At 43.1% G+C, this 27,015-nt stretch overlaps 2 protein-coding genes across 3 annotated transcripts in view; both read left to right on the top strand.

Moving 5' to 3' along the window:
* Positions 1–18,098, top strand: part of Eip74EF (Ecdysone-induced protein E74) — a 47,868-nt gene extending 29,770 nt beyond the window's left edge. The window contains exons 1-4 of one of the 2 annotated variants that reach the window (XM_017148045.3): positions 907–2,634; positions 12,165–12,536; positions 13,200–13,454; positions 15,599–18,098. In XM_017148045.3, coding sequence (XP_017003534.2) covers positions 1,569–2,634; positions 12,165–12,536; positions 13,200–13,454; positions 15,599–16,596 — 2,691 coding nt within the window. In that variant the 5' untranslated portion in view covers positions 907–1,568 and the 3' untranslated portion in view covers positions 16,597–18,098. Of the gene's footprint in view, positions 1–906; positions 2,635–12,164; positions 12,537–13,199; positions 13,455–15,598 lie in introns of those variants that run through there. The other variant, XM_017148046.3, reaches the window with a different exon arrangement.
* Positions 18,099–20,327: 2,229 nt separating this feature from the next.
* CycT (Cyclin T) lies at positions 20,328–26,840 on the top strand. Its single transcript, XM_017148044.3, has 4 exons — positions 20,328–21,613; positions 21,697–21,742; positions 22,388–22,971; positions 23,029–26,840. The coding sequence occupies exons 1-4, from the start codon at positions 21,046–21,048 to the stop codon at positions 25,050–25,052; spliced, it is 3,222 nt and encodes a 1,073-aa protein (XP_017003533.2). The 5' UTR covers positions 20,328–21,045; the 3' UTR covers positions 25,053–26,840.
* The last annotated feature ends 175 nt before the right edge of the window (positions 26,841–27,015 follow it).

The raw sequence follows: 27,015 nt of genomic DNA, 5'->3' as shown, positions 1-27,015 counted from the left end.
GCCTTTGTTGGGGCATCGGGAAATGCTGTAATTCATTTAATTGAAATAAAGTGCATCACAGTTCTTAAAATAGTTTGTGAAATATTCGTATCAAAACAATGATTTATTTACCACAACTATCTGTCAGGGGCTACCATAGGAACTAATAATATGGCGTATTTTTAAATAATAAGTAAATAAATCTACAGCAATATTACCAATAGTAAAATTAAATTCTTGTATGTTTTAAAATAACTTTTACCTTTAAAACCCTTTCGATTTTTAGCTGGATTGTTACAAAAGATCTAGAGATTTCTACATGAGTTGGTAAATCAATCGTTAAAGTTGTATCCCTTGGGAATTTCAAAATAATATTTTATGGAATTCATGATCAGTTTTTGAAGTGTAGCAAGTTTGGCTACTTTTTTTCCTGTGCAGTTGAAAGTAATCCTAACTTGACAACATTCTTGAGGGACTTGCTACTGTGGCTACCCTTCTTCCCTACGCTCTCCCCTCCCCGTCTCCCCCTCGCCAATCCCCTCGAGAATTGCATGCAAATGCGCATGTGGCACACAAATCCCCCCAAACATGCAGGCACACACACACACACACACCTCCTAGTTGCAACTGGGAGGGGGAAGAGGAAGACGCAGCGGAGAGAGTGCTCCAAACATTCGGCTCTCCAACTCTCGATTACGTTTGTTTGCCATTTTTGCTCGCTCTCTGGCAGTGTTTTTCGCAATACCCGCGGCTGAGAAGCAGCGGCAGCGGCAACGTCGTCGTCGATTCAGTCGTTCAGTCGGCGCAAGCGAGTCGAGCGAGCGAGCCCCATTCAGTCCGCCGATTTGCCACCTCTCTCCCTCTCCACTCTTTGCTCTTTTGCACCTGTGCAAGTGTGTGTTTCTCCCGCGGTGCGTGCTGTGTGCGTGTGTGTGCGTGAGCGGTGTGCACTGGTATTGGGGCATCGGTGAGTGGGGTGCGCGCGCGCTTTTGCTTGCCGCAGCACTGCAGTCGGCGTCGCTGCCGGCGCTGGCGTCGCCGTCGACGTTTGTTGTTTGCGCCTAACAAACACTCGCAGCGGTTTTTGTGCTGACTTTAGATTTTAGTTTTGCTGATACCGTAAGAGATAAATGACGTGCCGCCGCGGAGCGACGAATTAGCGGCCCAAAACAGAAGCAAAGCCAGCAGCCAAAACAGAAACAGTTTAGCAGAAGAGAAACAAAGAAACAAATGTTTGTTTCGACGCCACGAGCAACAAACATAATGTAATAGCTAAGAGTAGCAAAAATGTGTTTAAGTTTAGGCCAGCAAGTTAGTATAAAAACGTCCACGATTAGTGCAAAAAAGTTCAAAATGTTATGAAAATTTCAAATTCAAAATCAAGCAAATACCTCATGCGTTAAAAACCAATAATAAACAAACAACGAACCGAGTGCAAAAACTTAGTGCAATTTCTCCAGCAAGAAAAGAAATCAAATCCCCAAAAAGCAGACATATGAATCATGTCTAGAGTGTGAAACGTTGCGTATACGCAATATCGCTGAAACAACCATTAGCGCAGACATCACGCATACGCCGCGTCGTGCAAAATGATTATGGTGCAACATTTGGTGGCCGCCTCGGCGCACAATTTCGCCAGCCAGGCGGCGGCAGCCCTCGTCAATGTGTCCAGTTCCAGTTCGAGTTCCTCCTCCTCCTCGTCGTCGCTTTCCCTTTCGTCCTCCTCCTCCAGCTCCTCGCTGTCCTCGGCCACGCCCACGCCGGTGGCCTCGCCTCTAACGCCCACATCGCCACCGCCGGCAGCCGCGGCGCCCGCAGAAGCTTCTCCGCCCGCAGGAGCTGAGTTGCACGAGGAGGAGGAGCAGCAGCCCTCCATTGGGGAAGATAAGGCGTTGAAGGATCAGGAGAAGCAGCAGAAAGAGGAGGAGGCGGAGGCGGAGGCGGAACCAGGTGCCATAGTTGTTGATACCGAGTCAGTGTTGGCGCGGCAAAGTCCAAGTCCAGTTGCGTCCACCAAAGTCCCCGAGTCACTAGAGGAGATTACCCCGAAATCGCCGCCCCCCAGCAAGGAGGAGGAGGAAGAGGAGGAGGCCGAGTCCGTGACCTTCGACTGTCGCGAGTTCAAAGTGCTCTACAATCACCTGAGGCAGCAGCAGCAGTCGCCCGACAAGACGCGCAGCACCCTCGACGATGTGTCCAAGATCCTCTGGGAGCGAAAGCAGCAGTTGCAGCGCAGTTCAGTGATCACCGCGGCTCCCACTCTGCAGCGGGATCACCTGGATCAGCGGGATCACCTGGATCAACAGCAGCAGCAACAGCCGATGAGCGACATCGAGGACGAGGAGACGCTGGAGGATGTGGACGATGCGGATGCGGATGTGGAGGCGGATGCCGAGGACGAGGAGCTGCTGGAGCAGTACCAGGATGGCTACGACTCCCCGCTGGACTTGTCGCTCGGAGGCGCCACCAGTGCCGCCGCCTCAGCTGCCGCAGCCGCCGCTGTCGCCTCGGCGGCCAGTCGTCGACGCGGACGCACCTACTCCGGCACGGAATCCGACGACTCCGCGCAGTGCGAGCGGGCGAGGATGCGACTCAAGCCGGAACGCAAGGCGGAACGGTCGGCGGCCTACAAGAAGAGCTTGATGAAGCGATACTGTAAGTGGAGAAATATCTAAAGCAAAGTGATCAAATATGAACTCTAAATGTTCCTATTTGAGAAATGGATTTTATTTTCGACACCTTAACTTTTGTTGGAATAGATAAAGCTTGATTTTAAAAATACCTCCGATTTTATTTACTAACAAGTCATACTAATGTTACTTACCGTTTGTAAATTTGCATATTTTGTTACCGATTTCTTAAATATTTCAATTTTGGAAACTCAAATAAAATAGAATCTAATGCCTGATTTTGGTAATTCCCCGTAGAGGTTTAGATGGTAAAAAATTTTTTTTAATGTACAAAATTTTGTAAAAAATTTACAAAAATTTAGTTTAATTGAAATTTAATTATATATTGTTTAAAACTGAGGAATATAGCTAATTGGTATTTATACAATTGAGATGAAACTCAATTGATAGAACTAGGAAATTCTATTTAGTACAGATTCCATTTAAATTTATTATCAATTCCTGTTGACCAACTGTTGTGTTTTTATACAATTGGTAATTAAGAGGCAATGAATCAGCAGCCTCGCGCGCTACTCCCCCATCTTTCACTGGCCAAAATTGTGAAATGTCAATTTGGCAAGAGCCAGAAATGTTTATAACGAAAAACAATGCAGAGAAAAAGAGTCGGGCAGCCAGAGGAGAAATAAACATTATTTAAAATAGCGCAATTTCCGCCGGCGGCGCTGCGCTGAGAAGCGGTAGAAGCGGCAGAGGCGGCAGAAGCGGTAGAAGCGGCGGCGGTAGAAGCAGCGAGTCTACGTCAACGGCTTCGTAACAGTTTCCTAACCCACCTCAACAATTTTATTGATTACTTGAGGCGGCAAACGCCACACAGAGAGCACAAAAAAAAAGAGAGCGGCCCCGTCTATAAACTATTGCGCTCAGCTGGCTGGGTTTCTGTTTCTCGGCTTCTCTGTATGGGTATCCGTATCTCTGGCTCTCCGCTCGCCGCTGCATTCGCTAGTTTGTAACGCGTATCTGTGAGTCTTCGTTTGGTTTTTGACTGCCTGTGTCTTGGTGTGGAATAGTTTCCCAGTCACTTGCTCTAAAACTGCCACAGCAACTCGCCAACTCGCGACTGGCAACTGCTAAATGAGCTGGAGACTCCGACTTGGTCTTCTGTATCTGTGGCTGTGTCTGTGTCTCTTGCACTTGCTACATACCCACATGAACATATATATAATACAAGATATATGTATATATATATGTATGGTAACCCTAGCCAACAACTTGTTTCCTCTATTTGACTTTTACACGGGGCGTCGTCGTCAGCAAAACCCAACAGCTCCCGGGCTGCTGCCGCTGCTGCCTTCACTTTTGCCGAAGTTTACCCCACTTTAGTTTGGGTTTTCGCTTTGATTTTGATTTTGGCTCGGCTGGAGAGCCCTGGGCTTCGGATACACACTAAACCGCCACGCTAAACGCTGCCTGCCAATTGCAGTTCTTGGCCAAGTGGCTGGCGGAAATGCTCCTCTCGCTCACGTCTCGCACATCTGGCCAAAGTGGTCGCCGTCAACGGATTTATGCAGTATGGGAAAATGGGGGGGAAAATGAGCTGGCCAAAACTAATGGCCTTCTTGAAAATGGCAAAACCGAAAGTGGGGATCTTAATCTGAACGAGGGGATAGTATGTGATGCTTTATGTAAAAGAAAAATCTTTACTATATAACTACCAGCCAATATAAACGTTCTATCTTAAGCTCTTTGAGTAAATAAGATGGTCAAATAAAAAACAACCTCAATTAAAACTTAATCAAGGGAAAAACAAGTGCATTCTAGTCAAATGAGATAATGAGAAAAATATGTGTCTATGGTAAAACTGAAAGTTACAATTGCTACTCAAAGAACTTATCTTAACTGGGTGAAAAACAGCCATAAAAGGTTATAAGAAAATGGCCTAAAAACATATTGAAACTTTAATTACATTTGTATATTAAATAAATGTATAGATTATTATTTAATTATTTACTAAATATTAAATAGGGTTTCTTACTTCATTGTAGTAATATTACAAAGTATTCAACTATTCAAAATGCATGCCAATCGATTTGGCTCGATTCCCCCATAAATCGAATGGCTTAAAATGATTGGGAATACGCAAAGTCTTCAACTGGAACCCCCTTGACCGCCTTGCTCCAAAAACTTGCAGCTTCTGTCGAAATATTCCCGCCGGTCGGTAAATCTCTTGGGTTTCCTTTTCACTAGACTCCATTTCAGACTCATATTATTTGTTTTTCGCACACAAATTCCTAGATGATATATTTTTTCCGCTTGCGACACGACAAGCATTTTCATCTTTTATTTATATGTGCTTTAACCTTTTTCTGTTTCTGTTTCTGTTTCTGCTTTTTTCCTGGCTGCTTGTGTGCGTTCCTCATGACTTCATTTTGTGGGGCTTTGTTTTGGTTTCTGGTCTTACCTTCAACCTTTCGACGGCAGCCGTATTGAACCACCCACACGAAATTGAGGCAGTGGAGGCAACTTTCAATTGCGACATGCAGCGGAGAGCGGTCGGCTCTCTTTACTCTTTACCGCTTACACCCCTTTCGTTTCCCCAGCGTTTCTTTACATGACAAACCAGCTTGGAGCGTCTGTGTTTGCTCACTCTACGGCTGTGTGCGTACGTGTGCCTGTGTAAGTGCGCTGTGGGAAATAGTGAAAAAGAGCGGCCCCCTCCGAATGCCGCCCACCGCCCGCCACCCAACTCAACGCTCTGTTGCTTTTTTTCAGGCCTAACGCAAAACATTTTGAGGTAGGTTGGGAATAGATTGGCAACAACTGCGCGCACACACACACACTCACTCACTCACACACAGAGCGTGCGCGGAAAAACTTAAATTTCTCGTTTCGTGGCAAGAAATTAGCAAATGATTTTCCATTTTTTTTTCTTTTTGCTGCCGTTTTTTTTCTTTTAACCCAAATACGGCGGCGGCGGCGGCGATTTTTTCGCATTAGAATTATGTAAGCCCCTGCCCCATATAAACAGTAGGCCTACATGCACACACAAACGTACGTATCTTTCTCTGGCTCAGATTTTGTAATCGCTTTTGCTCTCCTCATAATTGGCCAATGGAGGTTCTGCTCACTGGGCAATGGAGCTTATCTCCTTATCGGTAGACAAGGAGACACACAACACAGAGTCCCCGATTCCTAGTTGCAGGGATTATGTCACTGGCCACAAGTCACTAACCACTAGCAACGTAACTCAATTACAAAATCGGATTAGCAAATTCAAGAAATCGAATTGAGCAAACTTTTCCCGCTCGCAGTGCAGCTGATGTGGCCATATGGTCAGTGGATAGCCGAGTGCAATGGGTCGGGTCAAGGCCCCAAACTTGTTGCTGGGAAATTCGCGACAGCGAGTCGTATACGTAATGCGGCTACCTAGAACTTGCTGCGGTTACCGAAACTTCCGTTTTCGGAACGCAGCTCTGGCTTTAAATTCTTGGCCAACCAGCTGCAAAATGTAATGAAAACCCACACTTCAAATATTTCGCTTTAAGTGCAGTTATTATAAACGTACAAAAAGCTGTTGCAATTAGTAAGCTACAATACGAAACTTGTAACAAAATTAAACGATATTATTTCCGCAAATTGTTACAGTTATAAAATTTTATTCAACAATTTTTTCAAAATATTAAAGTTTTTTTTTCTGCATAAAAATCGAATTAAATATTCTTATTTTCCAATACTTTAAGATCATATTTTATAACATCTATAGTTCCTTTTGTCAACATTTTCATGAGTAGCTGGTTAAACATTAATTAATTAACTTGACAACACCCGGGTAGAATTATAGTATTCACCTCCAATTAACACTTGTAACCCCATAAAAGCTCGACGCGTGACCAAAAAAAGGTTTTTTTTTAAAGAATAGAAAGTGCTAATTTATAAAGAAGCTACGATGAGTGACACAATATTTAAGCGTTGAAAGAGTTAAAAATATATTTAAATAATAAACAAATAAACGAATACAATCATGCAGGAGCCATTTTTGATAAATTAGAATGCTTCTGTGAAATACAAATATTAGTCAAATTTTTTATTACTGAATTATGCAACAATTAATGTTAGACAACAAATGACATTTATTGAGCATAAATAATAATATTACCAGCTATCAGCATATGACAAATACAAATATATTTATATAATAAAAAAATTAAAGAAACACATTACAAAATCCCATTTGAGCAATCCAACAAATTCGAAAGGCATATAAAATCATCTTCCCTGGGGGCAAATGCGTCAATCTATATGCATATTATACCACACCATAAAACAAATAAAAGTACTTAATGACAAATTAAAACAAAGATTCAGCCAAAATAAAAACAAAACATCAGAAAGTATATAAAATTACATTATATTTCCTTTTGTGCGATACGAGAAATGTTCGAGTATAGAGAAATAGCGGTCATAAAAAATGCAAAAAAACAAATGAATGAAAAAAAACCAAACAGAACAGAATCGGAGCAGAGCAGAATCTCGTATCATTTCTTAATGCGGAAATATTGAAGAAGAATTTCTGTTGTCTATATAAATACGCGAAAGTGCGTGTGTGTGTGCGGATTCATATTAAATGCATATGTAGCTTAAATAAACATACATTTCGTACGACAATGAGAAATTGCCTGATATGCATATGTCTCGCTGCCTGCGATTGTGTGTGTGAACAATGAGAATCTGGCGTCTGTGTGAGCAGTGTGCCCTTTGGTGGTGTGCGTTATCCGCGAGACCTTGAACTTGAGACTGAATTTCCAAAAAGCGCACACACACACAGACACTCCGATACAAACGCACGAAAAAAAGCGAGAGAACAACAACTGGCTTTTATTCTGGCCACTAATACATAGGCGCCCGTGAAAGCAGCGACGCTGGCAGCGGCATGAAAGCCAAAATAAGTCGGCAGAACAGGAATTTAGAGAGCGCCAGAGAGCCAGAGAAAAAGAGAAGACGGGAAGATGGCAAAAAAAAAGGGGGAATGGGCCTGGGGATCGGGAATGGGAGTGGGAATAATGGGGATCGTGCAAATCGAGGCAGACGGAACCCGAAAAAAAATATATACGAAAAAAAATGGGGAAGAGACATTCACACCAACAACAAATACAATACAATTGCCAAACAAACACATAAATTATAATATTTAAATATAGAACTTTTGCGTTGTTGTCGCCCGTTCCTGTTGATTTTGTTTTCGGCTCTTTGTGCATTTTACTTTCGTCTGTCGCGGCTGCAGTCGAATTAACTTGAATTTAGCTTTCTTCCACCACACCCATAATTCTATAGTGTTTTTGTTTTATTTGGCACCACCATAAATTGTATTATTATTATTATTGGTAATAAATAAATAAACATGTATCCCAGTTGAGGCACATTTTGATTCCGGTTTGGCGCATTATTGCGCCGCACAAGTGAAATTATCGATACAAAACAATTTCTAGTTGTTGTCGTTTTTGGTTTCGGCCATTCGCGGAATTCGTGTGGCATCCATCGCGGGTTTTTCTAATGGTTTTTATGATGAATAGAATTTGTATATGTTTTTTGCTGGTAAACAAGTAGGGCAAGGCGGTTTTTTGATGGATTATTTGCAGCTATTAACACAAAATGAACAAAATGTAAATGCATTTTAAATTAGGCATTTCTTATTTACGAAAATAAATATTATTCTAATTTATTCGCTTTAATTTGCATGATTAAATACATTGTTTTGAAAGATTTATAAAAAGAATTTTTAAATCAAAAAAAATAAGTACTAAAATGTGAATATATTACCTAAAAATAAACAAAAATCTAAAAGTATGTCCAACTTAGTCCCATTCGTTTACCAACAAAATGTGTAACAGACTTTCAACTGCCAATAAAATGCCTTTAGCTATTTTCCGATGTAATTTGATCTGGCAGACCAAAGCAATAATCCAAAGCCCAGCACTCTGAAATATACAATTTCATTTGCCTACTTTCCACTGATTAATGTCAGATGAAAATACGTTATATGTGATAAAGGCTGAGCTCAATAGGTAAATCCCCCTTCAGCTTGGGGCCCACACAAAAATTCACTTTCCGTTTCTTACCAAACCGCCCACAACTCACAAAACGTCGGTTGTTGGGCACATCAAAAATAGGCCAATAACCAAAATGCCATAAACAATTACAAATTGTTGCTGCTGGTGTGCAATTGTTGTTGGGCAGACAGGCGGGCAGCTTCTACGGCTTTCGGAAATGCTACGAAAATTGTAAACAAAATTCAAGCACCTCCGATGACGCCTTATCCACCGCAAAACTGAAACCCGAAAACGAAAAACAAAACTATAACCAAAACCCAAACCAAAATAAAACAAAAAGCATATCGACTTTATAAGGCAAACTAATCATCGAGGTAACAAGCAACGATGGCTCGTACCTACATTGACCTACTATTGCGGCAAATGCTGCGCTATCCGCCGGAATTGTGATGTAACTGTCCCAAAATGCCGCGCACATATCAACGAGCCAGTTCAAGTCCAAATTCGAATTCAACAAAAGAAAAATAGCAAAACCCACCAGCTCACATGCACATGACTTTACCGTTAATTTCTTTGACATGTCCATGTGTGTGTGTGTGTGTTGTTTTTTATTATTTTTTGTTGTTTGCCAATTTTGCTTTGTTTTCTCGTAATATATTTAATTTTTTCTTCTTCTCTTGTATTTCTGTGTATTTTGTCGGTTGGTTAGTTTCTGCTGGTTTTATTAGACCGCATTTTTAGAGGTCAGCGCACATTTGGCGCAGCATTGCAATGTTTTGTAGACTCAATTACCACTGGCTATTTGTCTTTCTTTCTGCCGTGTTTGTGTTTGTTTATGCACCATTAAAGCTGAACCTCTGGCGGTCTGATTGTCGGCTTCTGCTTCGGTTTTTTTTCTTATATTTTATTTCTTTTACCATGGGGGTGCCACAAAACAAGTACAGTGAAAGCTCTGCGGAGGATTGCTACTCTTCCATCAGGAAATTCATGTATATTCTCTGGCTTCCTTCCGTTGTTCACCTAGGCGTATGCTTAATTTGTGCGGTCGTATATTACTCATACGCCTAGTATGCCGCACAGGAAGTAACCGCTCACGTTTTGTACACACGGATATAAACTATTTCACCGGGAATAAACAGAATAATTTGTATGTGAATTTCCAGGAATTTTCTAGTGCCAATATACAGCTCCAATCGAAATGCTGGTAGTGGCCAAACTAAAAATTCTTGAAAATTAAAATTTACATATTTCATTTGTGAAGTAATTAGGGAAAAATTAAAAATACTTGTTAAAACGATGTAAATTATTCTCAATTTTTTTGTCTGCATATTTTTGTCTTTTTCATTAAATTTGTTTAGACATTTCCATGTCAATGATTTATCATTGAGAACTTTACTCAAATCAACTTGTCGGCGGCCACCTGCAACAAATTACGCATACGCCGCGTATGCCGCAGTAAAAAACAACACGTGAGCACTTCCCCACGGAAAAACTAAAAGAAAAACGCAGACAAGCGCAAAAAAATCGAGGCAAGTGACGGGCATTTCCGACATTTCCACTTCGACAAGCGATTAAAGAGCCAAGTAAATAGAGGGAAATTCTCGCAACGAAAACTTGGCGAAAATTATATTTATAATTTCCGTTAAAAAGTTGCTGCTGTTGCAGCAGCAGGCTAATTGTGGGTGGGTAGAAGGGGGAGGGGTGGGTAGAGGAGGGGGGTGGTTAACCAATGCAACCGCACAGCTGTTTTGTTGCCGCGCGATTTCCGTCACGACTTTGGCTTTTTATTTTTGTGGGTAAATACGCTTTTGTGCTGTTGCGGCTTTTGAATTTTTTACATATCAAGAAAAAATATGGGTATATATATTTTTACATGCTTCTCATTCACCCACGACGAGTGGAGCGGCGGGCGGCAATCAAAACGAGACGACTACGTCGCACAGTGGGTCAAATTATATTTGTATCGGAATTAAATTGATATTTTTAACGTGTGATAATTACAAAATATTTTTTGATAACAAATTCAAACCTTTAATTTGTTTTATGTACAAAAAAAATATGGCATTTTTTAATTAATGAAACACGTGGTACTAATTTTAGCTCCCAGCTAAACAAATATAAATATGTAAATAAAATTTTAAAAAGTTTTTCTTAAATCAGTGTAAGTTAAATCAGTTTCTTAGTGATTCTAATTGGTTAAAAGTCTAGAACTTTTTTCTGTAGAATGTTTATCATGGGACTTTCATACATTTTTATATTTAAGGATTGGCAATTTGTATTTTTAACTGCTATTTATAATTTGTTGACCAGTGTGCGATGTCGGCTGGGCCGCCGTGTATTTAAAAAGCTGTAAAAAGCACTCGCACACAGCCGCAACATGCAATAATGCAGCCAGCAAAGCATAAATTGTAAACTCGTCGCCGTTGCCGACAAGCCTTGACCTGATTTCTCTTCCTCTCTTGCTGCCACTCGGCTGTGTGTGTGTGTGTATGGCATGGTGTATATCTGTGAGAGTGAGTGTGCTTGCAAGCTTCATTGCTCCGCTGGCTTTGACGTTTTCCTGCACACTGCAGTTGCTGTTTGTGTGTGTGTGTGTGCGTACCGCTTGACATTCAATGCAATTTTTTTGCCTCTGCTTATTTTCATGCCGCTGCGGCTGCTGCTGCTACATGAAATAAGTGAAAATGCACTTTTACTTTTCAGCTGCAGCAGCAGCAACAACAACTGCCAAAGGAAAGTGAGAAGCTAATTTTTTTTGCTGCCTTTCCACTGGCGTTGTTTTTAACGGTTGCGAGTTCATGGCTCACCAAATTGGGGCATTTCAATTGTTTCGTTTCGTTTTGTTTTATTCGTTTTCCTTTTGCATATTTCGCTCAACATGACATTTCTATGAAATTATGATGCGAATTTTTGTATTATTAGCCCGTTGGATAGGCATTTTGACAGCTGTGAAGAGGACAGGGGCGTAGTCAAGTGGTTGGTGGGCCAAATAAAAAGAAGAGGGGGCTGTGAGGGCCCTGCAAATATTTCGCGATGAGGCTAAGTATTCGTTTAATTGGAACAGCAACGACGGCTGGGGATTTGAAAGTGTAGGGTACATATTTCTGGTGATTGAAGCAATCCCAAAATTTAATTCGAACTGATGTTGAAGGATGTTTAATTATTTAGCTATTATGTGACAGGGGGTATTTTTAATGCACATGCTTATTTAGGCTCATTAAAGCAATGTTAACCTTTAATTAAAATTGATGTCGCTGAAGGATCTCTATTTATTCGATGCTTTAAAAGCTTTTATGGTTGTTTTTTCGATCAATTGTTTAAAAGGGAGAATTTATTTTCAGTTAAAATCATACAACTTAAATTTTCTAAGCTAAAATTTCACTCAATATCATAAATATTTGATCATTATAAAGAGCAATACCGATTCTCAATGAAAATTAAGTTAGAAAATATTTTAGTCAACTAAGTAACAGGATTTTAAACCATCGTTCCCTGCTTTCAACCATTTCAGACACCGAAATTCCTATTGTGAAACAATCGACGAGTCCGGCACCGCAGCAGCAACACCAGCAACAGCAACACCTGCAGCAGCACCAGCAACAGCAGCCGCACAATGCGACCACCTTTGCCGGCGCCACCGCTCTGCTCCACATCAAGACGGAGCAGAATGCACTGCTCACCCCGCTCCAGCTGCAGCAGCAGCAGCAACAGCAGCAGCACAGCTTACACGGTGCAACAGGCAACGGTGGCAGCAACAACGGCAACAATGCCCACCAGCAGCAACAACCGCTGGCCATACCGCACCGCCCGCTGCTCCACAATTTGCTCAGCGGCGGTGCTATCCACAATCCGCACCACAGAAACTACACGACGGCCACAACAGGTGAATATACACGAAACAAATTATCAATTCCCTAATATTGCCTAAAAACAACATGATCTTAAGGGACATTAAATTGGTATTTATTTTTCTCGTCGTTCCGTAAAGGGAAAGAGTAGTTTTAAAAGAGGTTTTTAAATTATATTCTAATAATTAATTCCTATAAATACCTAAAGATACAACGATATTGCGTTACAGATTTTTAGTTTTAATAAAACAAATTAAAAAGTAACACATTTTTTATTAAAAACACTTATAAGTGGTAACAGGGTAAATATAATTTTGCAATATTACAACCTTTTAAAATAAACTTAAAAATATATAAAATGTTAAATTAAATCTATTATTAAGTAAAACATCCTTTACTTGTTAAATTATTTCTAAAAGAATACGTTTATGGCCATTTCCTCGTCCGCATGGTATTTTAAAATAATTTTTCATAACAAATCTCCTTAAAGGAGCTTTTTTCGGAAAAACTAGTTCGTAAATCACTTAAAAAAATAAAAGAGATCACGTTTTTTCGAGTGTAACTGATAGTGAGGCGAGCGTGTCCGGCAGCAAGGTGAACCACTGCACACGCCCTCGACTCGATTCGAGCCATATCGATTGCTAATAGCCCCTTTTCTTGGCTCGTCCTCGCTCCGCGCCGCCCTATCCCGTTCGCAGGTTCATTTCCGCCCAGTCCCGCGGACAGCGGCGTCTCCGACGTGGACAGCTCCAGTTCCGGTGGCCAGCCCTGCGCCGACGAGCTGAAGGCGCGTCTCGGGATGCCAGCGGCCACCTCGGCGTCGGCAGCGGCCGCAGCAGCAGCGGCGGCAGCGGCAGCGGCGCACCTGCACACGGGCACCTTTCTGCATCCGAATTTATACCAGAACAATGCGGCGAATTCGCTGCGGAACATATGGAATCGCAGTGTTGGGGGTGAGTATACAAGTACATATGTCCGGGGTAAACGTGGCCATTTCCAACTGTGTGAGCAGGCAAGCTTAAAAGAAAAGGATTAAAGGATGTAAAAAGCTTTATATCACTTTAAGTATGTGGATAAGCCAAAAAGTTATGTTGCCAAAGGAAAAAGTGACATTTTAAGAACTTTAATGTACATATTTTTCAATACACTAGTTAAAGTATAGAGTTTATAAAAATCGTTTTCAAATCCCCTCCAAAGATAATGCGGAATTTTTTAAAAGAGTTTTTCTTTTGTTTATAAAGAATGCAACAGAAAACCGTTCAATACAATATCTTTATTAATATTTGTCTTTACCAAAAAAACGGTCAGTAGCAAATTTCGCCCAGAACGGATTGACATAAAAATCTAAAAATAATCACATCAATTCCTAAAATAATTTGAACTGTATATGGCTCTAAAAGTTCAAAAGCTCAGGACTTACCCTTTATTGGCAAAAAGTTCAAGTTAACGATTGGATCGCGGCTTAGAACGGTTTTATCTTGACCAATTAATCATATGACCTAATGAGGCATTTGCATTTTGCAATCAATCTGAAGTTGCTATAATCTGTTGCATACATAATGCACTCCTAGTCCAACTTACTCTTTTTTTTTTACAAAAATGTCAGGCAAACAAGGCGCACACGCACACAGGCACACAAGCAGTACAATCAATTGCAATGAGCTTGTGGTGCACTCGCTGCTTTTATGCTCTCGGCCAGCTGGGTGTGTGTGTGTGTGAGTGCGCGTTGCTGTATAAAAATCTGTGGTCATCGACACATTGCCTTTGCGCAAATTGTGAAGGTCACAACGACAACGACAACGAAAGCAACAGCAGCAGCAGCAACAACAACAGTAAAGCAGCGCCAATGTGGCAATAATGCTGCTCTCCCGCTCTCTTTTTTCTCCCGGAGAGGGAGAGAGATAGAGAGAGAGTGTCAAACACCAACGCAAATGCAACAGCAACACGAATGAGACACACGAGCAACACACGAACATCGCAGCGTGCGTTGCTCTCTGTGCGGAGTGTCTGTGTGTTGGTGAGAGCGTGCTGCTCACTTTTGTTTTTATTCAGCTCCAGTCTTCCCCCCACTCCACTCCACTCCTCTCTCAACCAGCCCCACCCCACGCCCTTTGCAACAGCCCCCTTTAAAATGGTCCATCGAATCCGAATCCAAATCCGAATCCACCGACTGCCAACTGGCTGAGCCGCGAAATTGGGCAACGGCAACGCCGGATGTAAAAAAAATAAACTTACTAAATAGCATACAAAATTATACCTGTGCCACCGCACAGAAACAGAAGCAGTGTGAAATAGTCGCGAGCGATCTGCGATCTAAATACAATGGGACAGATCGGGTAGCCAGCAGCCAGATTCTTCGGGATATATTAATTAAATTTTAAAATAAAAGCAACTTAAAACTTTAGACATCCAAAATTAAAAAAAAAAATTTTTTTTATATAAGTCTTTGCATTTAGTCATATGTTAAATAAATAACTTTAAAAATAATTAATTTTCGTATAAAAAAAACGAAAGCAATATTAAGTATACGTCGCACGACCTCTAGAGGTTGAAAAGTTCTTATAAATGTATAATGTTTTATTTCAAAATAAAGAAATCAAACTTAAATGATTTTTAAAAATCATAGACTTTGAAACTTGTAGCCTAAGTAATTAAATTTCTATGAATTTAAATTTGTTATAAAATCTAAAGTTTAAAGGAAACTAAGCTGTTTGAAATTTCTTAAAAAAACACATAGTTGATATAGTTGGCAAGCAATGAAAGGATTTCGTAATATTATCGACATATGTTATTCCATCGTCCTTGCAGTTCTAAGCCATTTTTTATTTCAAAATAAATAGATAAAATTTAAAAAGATTTTTAGAGAGATAAAGCTTTTGGTAATTTTGATTACCCGAATTCTTAAAATATGTTCTACGAATTACAGTTTTAAGAAAACTAAACTTTTTGAAATACCTTAACAAAACAGTTGTTTCCCCAAATAAATTTATAGATCTGAGGGACCTAATATGGTCATAGATCAAAGTTTACCCTGTGATTTAACACATTCTTCCCTTGATCCAATCCAATCTAATCTAACTGAATTTCCTCCTTTCAGTGCCCGACAACTACTACGGAAGCAGTGCCGCCGGCAGCGGGGGTGGCCAACCAGGAGGGCCAGGAAACCCCCAAGCGCCGGCCTACCTGTCAACGTCCTACTTCAACGCCCCGACAGCAGCAGCGGCGGCGGCGTCCCAGCGCGGAACCACCATCAACGGCTATCATTCCCTGCACCAGCAGCAGCAGCAACAGTCGCAGCAATCGCAGCAGCAACAGCAACTGGCTCACCAGCAACTGTCGCACCAGCAGCAACAGGCGTTGCACCAGCAACTGTCGCACCAACAGCAGCAGCAGCAGCAACAACAGCAGCAGCAACAGCAACAGCAGCAACACCCGCACTCGCAGCTGAATGGTCCGCATCCACATCCGCACTCCCATCCGCACTCGCATCCGCACGCGGGCCAGCACACGCATTCCACAATCGCTGCAGCGGCGGCGGCGGCAGCAGCGGCCTCCGTCGTCAGCAGCAGCAGCAGTGCCGTTGCAGCGGCGGCAATGCTGAGCGCCAGTGCAGCGGCCGCGGCAACGGCAGCGGCGGCGGCGGGCGGATCGCAGAGCGTCATCCAGCCGGCGACGTCCAGCGTCAGCTACGATCTCTCCTACATGCTGGAGCTGGGCGGCTTCCAGCAGCGCAAGGCGAAGAAGCCGCGCAAGCCCAAGCTCGAGATGGGCGTGAAGCGGCGCAGCCGGGAGGGATCCACCACTTATCTGTGGGAATTCCTGCTGAAGCTGCTGCAGGATCGCGAGTACTGTCCGCGCTTCATCAAGTGGACGAACCGGGAGAAGGGCGTCTTCAAGCTGGTCGACTCGAAGGCGGTGTCCCGCCTGTGGGGCATGCACAAGAACAAGCCGGACATGAACTACGAGACGATGGGCAGGGCGCTGAGGTACTACTACCAGCGAGGCATCCTGGCCAAGGTGGATGGCCAGCGGCTGGTCTACCAGTTTGTGGATGTGCCCAAGGACATTGTCGAGATCGACTGCAATGGCGTCTGAGGAGATGAGGAGAAGGAGGAGGCCTGTAAATATACAGAGCTGGAATGGCAATAGGTTCTGGAGGGTGGGGTAAAATCAACCGGCTAGCGGCAATAGTGGCTGAAGGCCACGCGAGGTGGGGATTTCTTTGTACATGCGTTGAGTTTCTTGGTTAGCCAGCGATAAGCATAAGTTACGTTTAGCTGATAGTCCCAATACGCGTACATATATACATAAATATATATATATATATTCACACCCTGTGTCCTGTACCCTATACATACACCCAGCTAAATCGGCGGTAAATAATGATCTATTCATTGGCGTTAGTGTTGTACTTGTAACTGTAATTTTAATTGTAAACCCTAACTGTAATGAATATTGTTATTATTGGTTATTATTATTATTGATACTATTATTAATATTATTATTGCTATTGCTATGGCGGAAGGACGAAGGACGACCGAATTGATTCATATTGATATTCGATAAATGTATGTAATATGTAAATGAGTACGAACCCATATAGCTGCAAGAAATTCTCTATCTCTATTGATCTACAACTAAATCTAAATGTATATGCCTAGCCTAATGCCCTTTCAAGTGTCCCCCAGCCCCCCCGCTGCCCAAGGACAAGCACAGTGCAGAGGATATAACTTTACATATATACATATATGCGGATCTGAACGATCTGCGTGGGTGTCTGTGCTTGGGCTAATTGTTTTTGTTGCTTATTTTATAAAAGAAGAGAGATGGAAATTTATTATTTCATAGTTTTAGCTACTTTTACGACTACGTTTAGGTTATTTATTTAAGTGTTTCTCCAGCTAAACCCCTTAACTTTTCCCCAAAAACCAACAAAAAACACACACACATCCTAACTGGAGCTAAGAACCCAGAAAACTGGTGGTCTAAACTTTCTTGTAATTATTATTTGATAAGTTTTGTATATTTACAACATCAACAGCTAAAAAAAAAAACTCACAGGATAAACCAGAAGAAAAGCACTCCTTGAGCCATCGTTTAAGCAGTCCTAGAACACCAAACCAAACTCAACTTTCTCTCGATCTGAAGTTTATTTTTAAAGCGTAAAGTTAAACTATCGTATTCTTGTTAACGTCACACTGCCACAAATCGAAACAAGCCTAACTGAATGGAACAGATCTGAACAGATAACCGGACAGAACAGAACCGAGATACTGACCCATAGTTTCAAGAACACTGCAACCGCAATCCTCAATGCAATATACCGACAACTTCTACAACAATTTCCAAACACTGCCTAAAACGTGCAATCTCTTAAAAGGAAACCTTGAATAGGAAAAGAGAATAAAACCAACTCCTAGTTCTTTAATCTATTTCTTTAATAGTTGCGTTCTCTAAGTACCTTTATCTATTATTATTATTATTATGTGTACGTGAAGATGAAATCTACAATATATCATTTTGTTTATGATGATTGGTGATTGATGATGCAAATAAACAAAGTGAGTCTTGAGTTCAACTCTGTTCATTGTAAACAATTTTTTATGATTATTTTTTATTTTTTAAATAAAATTATTATTTCAATTTGTGCATGCGTTTTATTTACACCGAGTCCAAACAGTCCAAAACAAAAAGAAACACAAACACGAAATGAAGAATAGCACGTAAGCAAAAGATATGATACAAATACAAATATATGGAACCCGCTACAAATTTGGAATCTAGATATACCTCCCGTGAAAAGTACATAAAGTTGCATAAGTTAAAGTATATTCAAAGTCTATATAGGATAGTCGAACGGATTGCCGATATTTAAAGTCGAGATCACATATTTTAGATAAAGTCGAATTGGTGTATTTTGTAGTTCTAAGACACAGTATGGCATTTGACACCATTTCACGAGGTCTCAGTTTATGAGGTTTCCCCACAGATCATGGATTTATATGTATGTCTACTTATTAGCGTAGGGCATCGCATCTACCATTATTACCTAGCATAAATCAGTTATTAGTTGTTAGTGAATGAATATTTAATGTTATAAGGATGCTAGCTATAAGCACACCCACAAACAGAAGCAGAATAGAACCATATAAATACAAAAGTCGCGACTCGAGTACAACGAAATCAGTAAACATGAATCTGAGCCACAATCCGGAGAATGCAGCTTTAAATCGAGATAGTACTTCGTAATTTGATTTTCGCAATTCCCAGAAAGACTTTCCTTCACTTCGATAGCCTAAAAACAGTTGGAAACTCCGACCCCAAAGCATTTATACACGCTTAGCACGATAATTGTATATAAACAACTTCTGGACCTCATGATTCCACTTGATTATAAACGTATTTTATATGTATACACCAATTATTTGATAGATTGGAAAACACCGAATGCTGGATAAGACCAACTAAATTAAATATAAATGAATACCGATGCCGTTGAGCAGGATTTCTATTCTAGGCTAAGACATCATAACTTTCTATTGGTAACTCAAAAAACGAAACGAACTATATAGCTTTTAAATCGAACGAGCGATTATTTCAATATTCTCTATGGCGCCTGAGAAATTGGCGGATTGCCCCAGATTTAGATAAATATGTTGTATGTACTAACAACCATTAGTTTACGGCTAACAAACCTAAGTTAAGTTTTTAACATTTATTTAAATTTTTATTTGATCTTTGTACATTTGACAGACACATTTTAAACTGTCTGCGATGAGAAATCAGCTAAAGCCAGCCACAATATATCTAATATATCTACTTTAAAGCATACGTAGTAAGGAAATGCAAGTTGGATCGAGGATATGGTATGTAGGTGAATTTTATGGTTAGAGGAAAGCGCAAGCGAACGGATTAGATTAATTTTTATAAGAATCCATTAAAAATGAAGCAAAAGCGGCAGTCACAAGCTAGCATAATTATTTACTGTTATGACAACATAAGAGTTTTAAGGTTTTTAGCTAAATTTTGTATATTTTAATCTACAAACTATAAAATATATATATTATCTGTTTTATAAATAACAATAAAACAAAAATGTGTTTTTATGTCAGTTTTGAGATTGTTATTGGCGGCCGGTAATTGAGTGAAATATTGATACTAATTTTTTCCAAACTAACATTTGAAATACAAACGACTTTCATTTGTCTACATTTTTTTGGAAAATTTAATTTTACCTTAAGAAATGCTAAATCAATTTATCTAGTACATTACGTTTTTTTCATTTTTTGTTAATTATTTTTTATTTTTGTTTTCACTGGAAATAAATTTTGTCACATATTTAAGTTTTAAAATAAAAAAGTATTTCTTTCAGTGAAGTCATTCCATGTAAGTGCGGTTCTGAACCATGGTTTGGAACATCGCTGGCCGTACTGTATTTAGTATATTTTCAGAACGTCCGCCCCCATATTTTTGCTATTTTTACTAAACACCGACATGTGAATGGCAATGCACATGTACGATTTTTGTTAAAACTTGTTAAAAATTATTATTATTTATTGCGAAGAATTGCAAACGTACTTGAAAACAAGACAAATAAACCGCTTAAAAGAAAAAAAACCTTAAACAGAAAATTGGAAAGCACTCCTTTCTAATGAGTACTAATGAAATCGAACTAGGATAAAATTAAATTTGCTAATATTTTCGTCCACTGTTTTATTTTAGTTGTTTTTAGTTGAGTACAAACCGTGACATCGGTGAAAACATCGGCTCTGTCACATTTTAGAAAACATCGATAGCACATAAAAATATCGATTGTAGCGTTTCACAGTCTGACAACCCTGCCGACGGCCATACTTGAAAATACATTTTTTTCTGCAAAGTTTGTCATTGTCACTGTGTGAATGGAATCTGTGATGCGTTGTGGAATTAAAAGCGTGCAGTAAACGACCCGTAATGGTTCAAGTGCTCGACGCGTCGGCGAATGCAGTGCGAATAACTATGAATTGATACGAAAGTTGCATAACACGTCGCCTGGTGTCGCGGTTAGTGTGTTTTTCGTCTCGTTTCGTTTCCGCCGCAGTCGCAATTTCCAGAAAACCTCACCACACCACACACCACCACCACGCACATACACACACACATACGCACGCAAGGGCAGAGACGCGGCGGCGGAAAAAGTGTGCGGACCGTGGATATATCCCCTCGTTCCGAACCCGAATCGCAGTTTTTGTGCCCCAACGAGTGTGGCGTAGCCAATGTGCTGTGCGATCCCCGCTGCCCCCTCCGTACCGCCGCCACCCCCGCCACTGCAGCAACGCACACGGACAGGGCTACGGACAGCAGTACCAGTACCAGTACCAATAGCAATACCAATACCAGCGCACTCCAGCACGGCCGACAAAGAAAGAGCGATCTCTTCCTCTTTGTACAGTTAGTTCCTACAGCTGAATCGGCCGAAAAGAGAGCGGGGAGCAAGTTGCTCGCAGGAGGTTGCATGTGAAGACGAACGCCCCCTCCCTCCTCCCGAAAAGAGAAAATAGCAATATGAGTCTGCTGGCCACGCCAATGCCCCCGGCGGCCAACGCCTCATCCGCTGCCGCCTCGTCCGCCTCCGCCAGCGGGATCCCGCCCAGCAACAACAACCTGCCCTTCGAGAAGGACAAGATCTGGTACTTCAGCAACGACCAGCTGGTCAACTCGCCCAGCAGAAGGTGCGGCATCAAGGGCGACGACGAGCTGCAGTACCGCCAGATGACCGCCTACTTGATCCAGGAGATGGGCCAGCGTCTGCAGGTCTCGCAGCTGTGCATCAACACGGCCATCGTGTATATGCATCGCTTCTACGCCTTCCACTCCTTCACCCACTTTCACCGGAATTCGATGGCCTCGGCGAGTTTGTTTCTGGCCGCCAAGGTGGAGGAGCAGCCGCGGAAGCTGGAGCACGTCATCCGGGCGGCCAACAAGTGCCTGCCGCCGACCACCGAGCAGAACTACGCGGAACTCGCCCAGGAGCTAGTCTTCAACGAGAACGTCCTGCTGCAGACGCTGGGCTTCGATGTGGCCATCGATCATCCGCACACGCATGTGGTGCGCACCTGCCAGCTGGTCAAAGGTAGGCACCCAACCACCCACATCCGACCCAAGCCATGTTCCCCTCACACGTCAGATGGTACTGATTACTGTGGTATATTTTAGCATGCAAGGATCTGGCGCAGACGTCGTACTTCTTGGCCTCGAACAGGTATGGCTAGCGATTCGCTATGGTATATGGTATAATCTGATCTCCGAGAGATCAGCCCCCAGAGTGGTATATCCGGTGCGTGTGTGTGTGTGTGCGGGTGTGGAAAGTGGAGCCCAATCCTCAGGTGGTAGAGCATTTTACCTGCTTATAGCTAATAGACCCAGGTAACTGGGCCGAAACAATAGAAAGGTGAGGACCCAAAGTCACTGAGCAACAGGCAGCCAGGCTCTACAAATCCCGCATCTTACCGAAAAAGGTCCCTTTGGGTTAATTATCTGCAGTTGCCTGCAATAACATTGTAATTTGTATCGGGAAATCCGCCAAATATCACGGAATAGGCTGTACTTCCTAGAAAAACAAGATTGTCTTGTCGGGAAACGCGAGAAATTCAAGATTAAACCGCTGTAAATCTTTTGCCTTCCAAACATCTGCGAGAAAGCAGAATTACCTGCCAAAAATAGTAAAAATAATTTTCATTTCTAAGAATATTTTTTGGAACTAAGCGAATTTTGAGTTTAGAATCCCGAAAATTACAAAAATAAGACGTTATCCCCCTGCACGCACTCACCCAACTACACTCTATTTCTAATCCCCCCCATACAAAACCGTCACTAAATTGACTTAACCATCCTGGACTTAACACAGCCTGCATCTGACCTCGATGTGCCTGCAATACCGCCCCACCGTGGTGGCCTGCTTCTGCATTTACCTGGCCTGCAAGTGGTCCCGCTGGGAGATCCCCCAGTCGACGGAGGGCAAGCACTGGTTCTACTACGTGGACAAGAGCGTCTCGCTGGATCTGCTGAAGCAGCTGACCGATGAGTTCATCGCCATCTACGAGAAGAGTCCGGCCCGCCTCAAGTCCAAGCTCAATTCGATCAAGGCGATCGCCCAGGGAGCCAGCAATCGGACGGCCAACAGCAAGGACAAGCCGAAGGAGGACTGGAAGATCACCGAGATGATGAAGGGCTATCACTCGAACATAACGCCGCCACCGGAGCTGCTGAATGGCAACGACAATCGGGAAAGGGAGCGGGAGCGAGACAGGGAGCGGGATCAGTCGTCGCTGCTGCCGCCACCGGCAATGGTGCCGCAACAGAGGCGCCAGGATGGCGGCCACCAGCGCTCCTCCTCGGTGGGCGGTGTGCCGGGCAGCAGCTCCTCGTCGTCTTCCTCCTCCAATCACAAGATGCCCAGCTACCCGAGTGGCATGCCCGAAGTGCATCCAGGTGAGTTTACCTTCCTTTTCTGTAAAGAAGCCAGTAATAAACATTTTCGCCTTGCAGATCACAAGTCCAAGCAGTCGGGCTACAGTCGCCTGCCCTCCAGTCACCAGCGTAGCAGTAGCAGCGGCCTGGGCTCCTCGGGCAGCAGCAGCAGCCAGCGCAGCAGCTCATCCTCGTCGTCGTCGTCGAGCCAACAGCCCGGCGGCCGACCGTCTATGCCCGTGGACTACCACAAATCCTCGCGAGGCATGCCGCCAGTAGGCGTTGCCATGCCCCCGCACGGCAGCCACAAGATGCCTTCGAGCTCCAAGTCTCAGCCGCCGCCGCAGCAGCAACAGCCGCCGGCCCCTCATCCATCCGCCTCCAACGCATCTGCCTCCAAGGACAAGTCCCAGAGCAGCAAGATGTACCCGAACGCTCCGCCGCCATACAGTAGTAATAGTGCCCCCCTGAATCCACTGATGTCGCGTGGCGGATATCCGGGCGCCAGCAATGGTTCCCAGCAGCCACCGACTCCTTCCGGTTACGTCGGGCATCGCAGCAAATCCGGCTCCACCGTCCATGGCATGCCGCCCTACGAGCAGCAAATGCCTTATGCCCAGAGCCAAAGCTACGCCCACATGCAGCAGCCAGTGCCGCAGCAGCAGCAGCAACATTTGCCACCGGAGGCCAGTCAGCAGCAGTCCAAGAACTCACTGTTCAGCCCCGAGTGGCCCGACATCAAGAAGGAGCCGCAGCCGCAGCCGCAGCCCTACAACGGACTGCTGCCACCTCCAGCGCCACCGGGTCACGACTACAAGCTGAACAGCCATCCGCGCGACAAGGAAAGTCCCAAAAAGGAGCGACTCACGCCCACCAAAAAGGACAAGCACCGTCCCGCGATGCCAATCAGCAGCAGTTCCTCCGCCTCGGGATCATCGAAACCGATGCTGCCGCCCCACAAGAAACATGGCGGTGACCTGCTGGCCAATCCCGGCGAGAGCGGCAGCCTGAAGCGGGCCAACGAGATCTCGGGCGGCAGCCAGTACGGACTGAACAAGCTGGACGAGCTGGACAGCAGTGCCATGCCGCGCGAGAAGCTGCGAAAGCTGGACAACACAACTGGTTTACCCACTTATCCCACGTACGAGGAGAAGCACACGCCCTTGAACATGTCCAATGGGATCGAGACCACGCCGGATCTGGTGCGCAGCCTGCTGAAGGAGAGCTTCTGTCCGCCCAACGCCTCGCTCCTAAAACCCGATGCTTTGACCATGCCTGGCCTTAAACCGCCGGCCGAACTGCTCGAGCCCATGCCCACCATGCCGGTGACAATCAAGAAGGAACCGGGAGTCAGTTTGGCTGGTGGCCCCGCTCCCATGGACCTGGAAGTGCCCACCAAGCTGGCCGGGGAGATCAAGGAGGAGAGCAGCAGCAGCAAGTCCGAGAAGAAAAAGAAGAAGGACAAGCACAAACACAAGGAGAAGGACAAGTCCAAGGACAAGACGGAGAAGGAGGAGCGCAAGAAGCACAAGAAGGACAAGCAGAAGGATCGCAGCAGCAGCGGCGGCGGCGGCAGCAAGGACAGCTCGCTGGCCAATGAGCCGTTGAAAATGGTGATTAAGAATCCTAATGGCGCCGCGGCTCCCATTAAGCTGAAGATCAGCAAGAACAAGGTGGAGCCCAATAACTACTCTGCGGCGGCGGGTTTGCCGGCAGCTGCTGGCTATGGTTTGCCTCCAGCTTCTGCTGCTCCTGCTCCTCCTCCTCCCTACGGCGCCACCGGCGGATACAGCTCCTCCGGAGGCAGCAGTTCCGGCGGCAGCAGCAAGAAGAAGCACAGCGATCGGGACCGCGACAAGGAGAGCAAGAAGAGCAAAAGCCAAGACTATGCGAAATACAATGGAGCTGGAGGCGGTGGCGGCGTCTTTAATCCCCTTGGCGGTGCTGGCGCCGTGCCCAATTTGATGGGAGGAATGGGTGCTCCGCTAGCCAGCAACGCACCACCATCCATGCTGATGGCGCCGACCAGCGCTCTACCGCCCTCCGCCTCCGCCACTGGGCTGGCACCGCCGCCCCCCATGCCCGTCTACAACAAGAAGTAGTGGTAGCGGTCGCACTTTTTGATATATATGTATAGAACCTCAGTAAGTCCGATGGTAGGCTAGTTGTTAGGTCTGTTTGGTGAGATGCATTATTGATTTTAGTTAAGCGCAAAGCTAAAAATCTTAATGGCGAGTCGAATCGAGAGGAGATGGGAGAAGATAAGAGAAGAGGAGGAACGCAAAACTCAAAACGCGAGAACTTTTGTACAGCATTAATTAATTTATAACTATAATAAATAGCATACATATACGCCCACATACATAAAACACAGACTAGTTGTAAGCGAGAGTTGTTGGCGAACAGGCAGAATATTTACACAGAGCAGCAATGGCCGTCTAGCATTTAAGTTAGCAAATCAAATACCCGTAACACACAATGTAAGCTGTATATAGCCACTCACAAACAAACACACACTCACACAAAACGAGAGATATATAGAACCGACTTCCGCTTAGCAAATATACTAAATACGGCCCCAACTAAATGCTAAATGCAAGCCAGACAGAGTAAGAACTTCAGAATAATCTACAGAAGCAGGAGGAGCACGTAGTTGAGGAAGAGGATAGCAGAAAAGAAAGCCAGCGCTTTGATTCAAAATTGAAGACGCCAAACTACATAATAAATTATTTAATTAATACCTAGTTGCTAATCCGAAAACGAATGATGAAGTTTATATTTAGTTAGCAAAGTTTTTCCTTCCTTTTTGAACGATTACCAACCTGATTACCAACCGATTTCCAAGTTTATTTTCGACACATAGCAATATATACAGTGTAGCGTATTTTCAGTTTTCAATGAAGATAACTAAGCAGATCTGATTGTTTCAGCGGAGGATATTATGTTTCAAGATCGCCTGGAACGTTGACGTAGCTTTCATTTGTTTTTAATTTATTTTTTAAATAGAATTACGAAACGAATTACCACAAAAAAAAACCAAAACAAAAACAAACAAAAAACCCCCAAAAACGAAAACAAATTATGCAAACAAAAAAAAACACAAAACAAAATTTTAAATAAAGTAAAATTGTTGTGCAAGAAAACAAAAAGGTTTAAAAATTATGTAAATGCAAGCGAAAACGTTGCAAGCAAAACTAAGCTAAACGAACGAAAAACTAACAAAATGCTAAAAGATGAAAAACAAAAGTTAGGCATATAGAAAACTAAGCGAGATCTATATATTCGAGGCGAAAATGAGAATGAAATGAAATTTTATGTAATTTTCGACTAAGGCAAAGGTTAAGCGAACGTTGCGCGTTTTTCAAAACTATTCGTACTCGTATATTCGTATTCGATTTCTCTACTACTGCATTAAGCTGCAAGCATATATAGCTCTAAACACACCACACATCCATACACACACCCCACACAATCGAGAAACATTTACTTTAAGTTGGGGACCCGAGAAACCCGTTTTTCTAATCGATCGATCTCCCACTTTCGATCGAATGAATGCGTAATTTGTATCTAAGATTTAGATTTTCTTTTACATACTTATTCTTGACCCCATCAACCCCACCCCACCCCCACCCCCACCCTTCGCCCTCTCCTTACTTAAGTTTTTGTACATACTTAGAAAGCAAATGGAAAACCCGCCGCTCGGGTGGCGAGCAAGTGTCGGGTTTCATTGGGATTGTTTGGTTGTGCGTTCGAATATGAATCCACTCGTCACTTGCGCGCCCCCACGAGGGCACGAATAAAAATCTTCAAAACCAGGCAAAAATTCTAAACAAAAAACAATAAAAATGCAAAAAATAAACAACAAAAAAATCAGGAAAAAATTAAACAAACTGTGTTTTTCTTGCGGATCTATCGGTTTTTATACCCGTTACTCGTAGAGTAAAAGGGTGTATTGTATTCGTGCAAAAGTATGTAACAGGGAGAAGAAAGCATTTCCGACCCTATAAAGTATATATATCACAGTGCAACATGAAAAATGTAACCGCAATTCTGATTTCATGGGCG

This window comes from Drosophila takahashii, chromosome 3L, assembly GCF_030179915.1.
Source record: "Drosophila takahashii strain IR98-3 E-12201 chromosome 3L, DtakHiC1v2, whole genome shotgun sequence".
Classification (NCBI taxonomy): Eukaryota; Metazoa; Arthropoda; class Insecta; order Diptera; family Drosophilidae; genus Drosophila; species Drosophila takahashii.
Note: the sequence above shows the minus strand (reverse complement) of the source record. Positions and strands in the feature narration are given on the sequence as shown.

Bases quoted from the DNA above. Each gene is read 5' to 3' on its own strand.
- CycT (XM_017148044.3), top strand. From the start codon at position 21,046: ATGAGTCTGCTGGCCACGCCAATGCCCCCGGCGGCCAACGCCTCATCC. The intron at 21,614-21,696 runs GTAGGCACCCAA...GGTATATTTTAG, and splicing joins CACCTGCCAGCTGGTCAAAG to CATGCAAGGATCTGGCGCAG. The intron at 21,743-22,387 runs GTATGGCTAGCG...GACTTAACACAG, and splicing joins TACTTCTTGGCCTCGAACAG to CCTGCATCTGACCTCGATGT.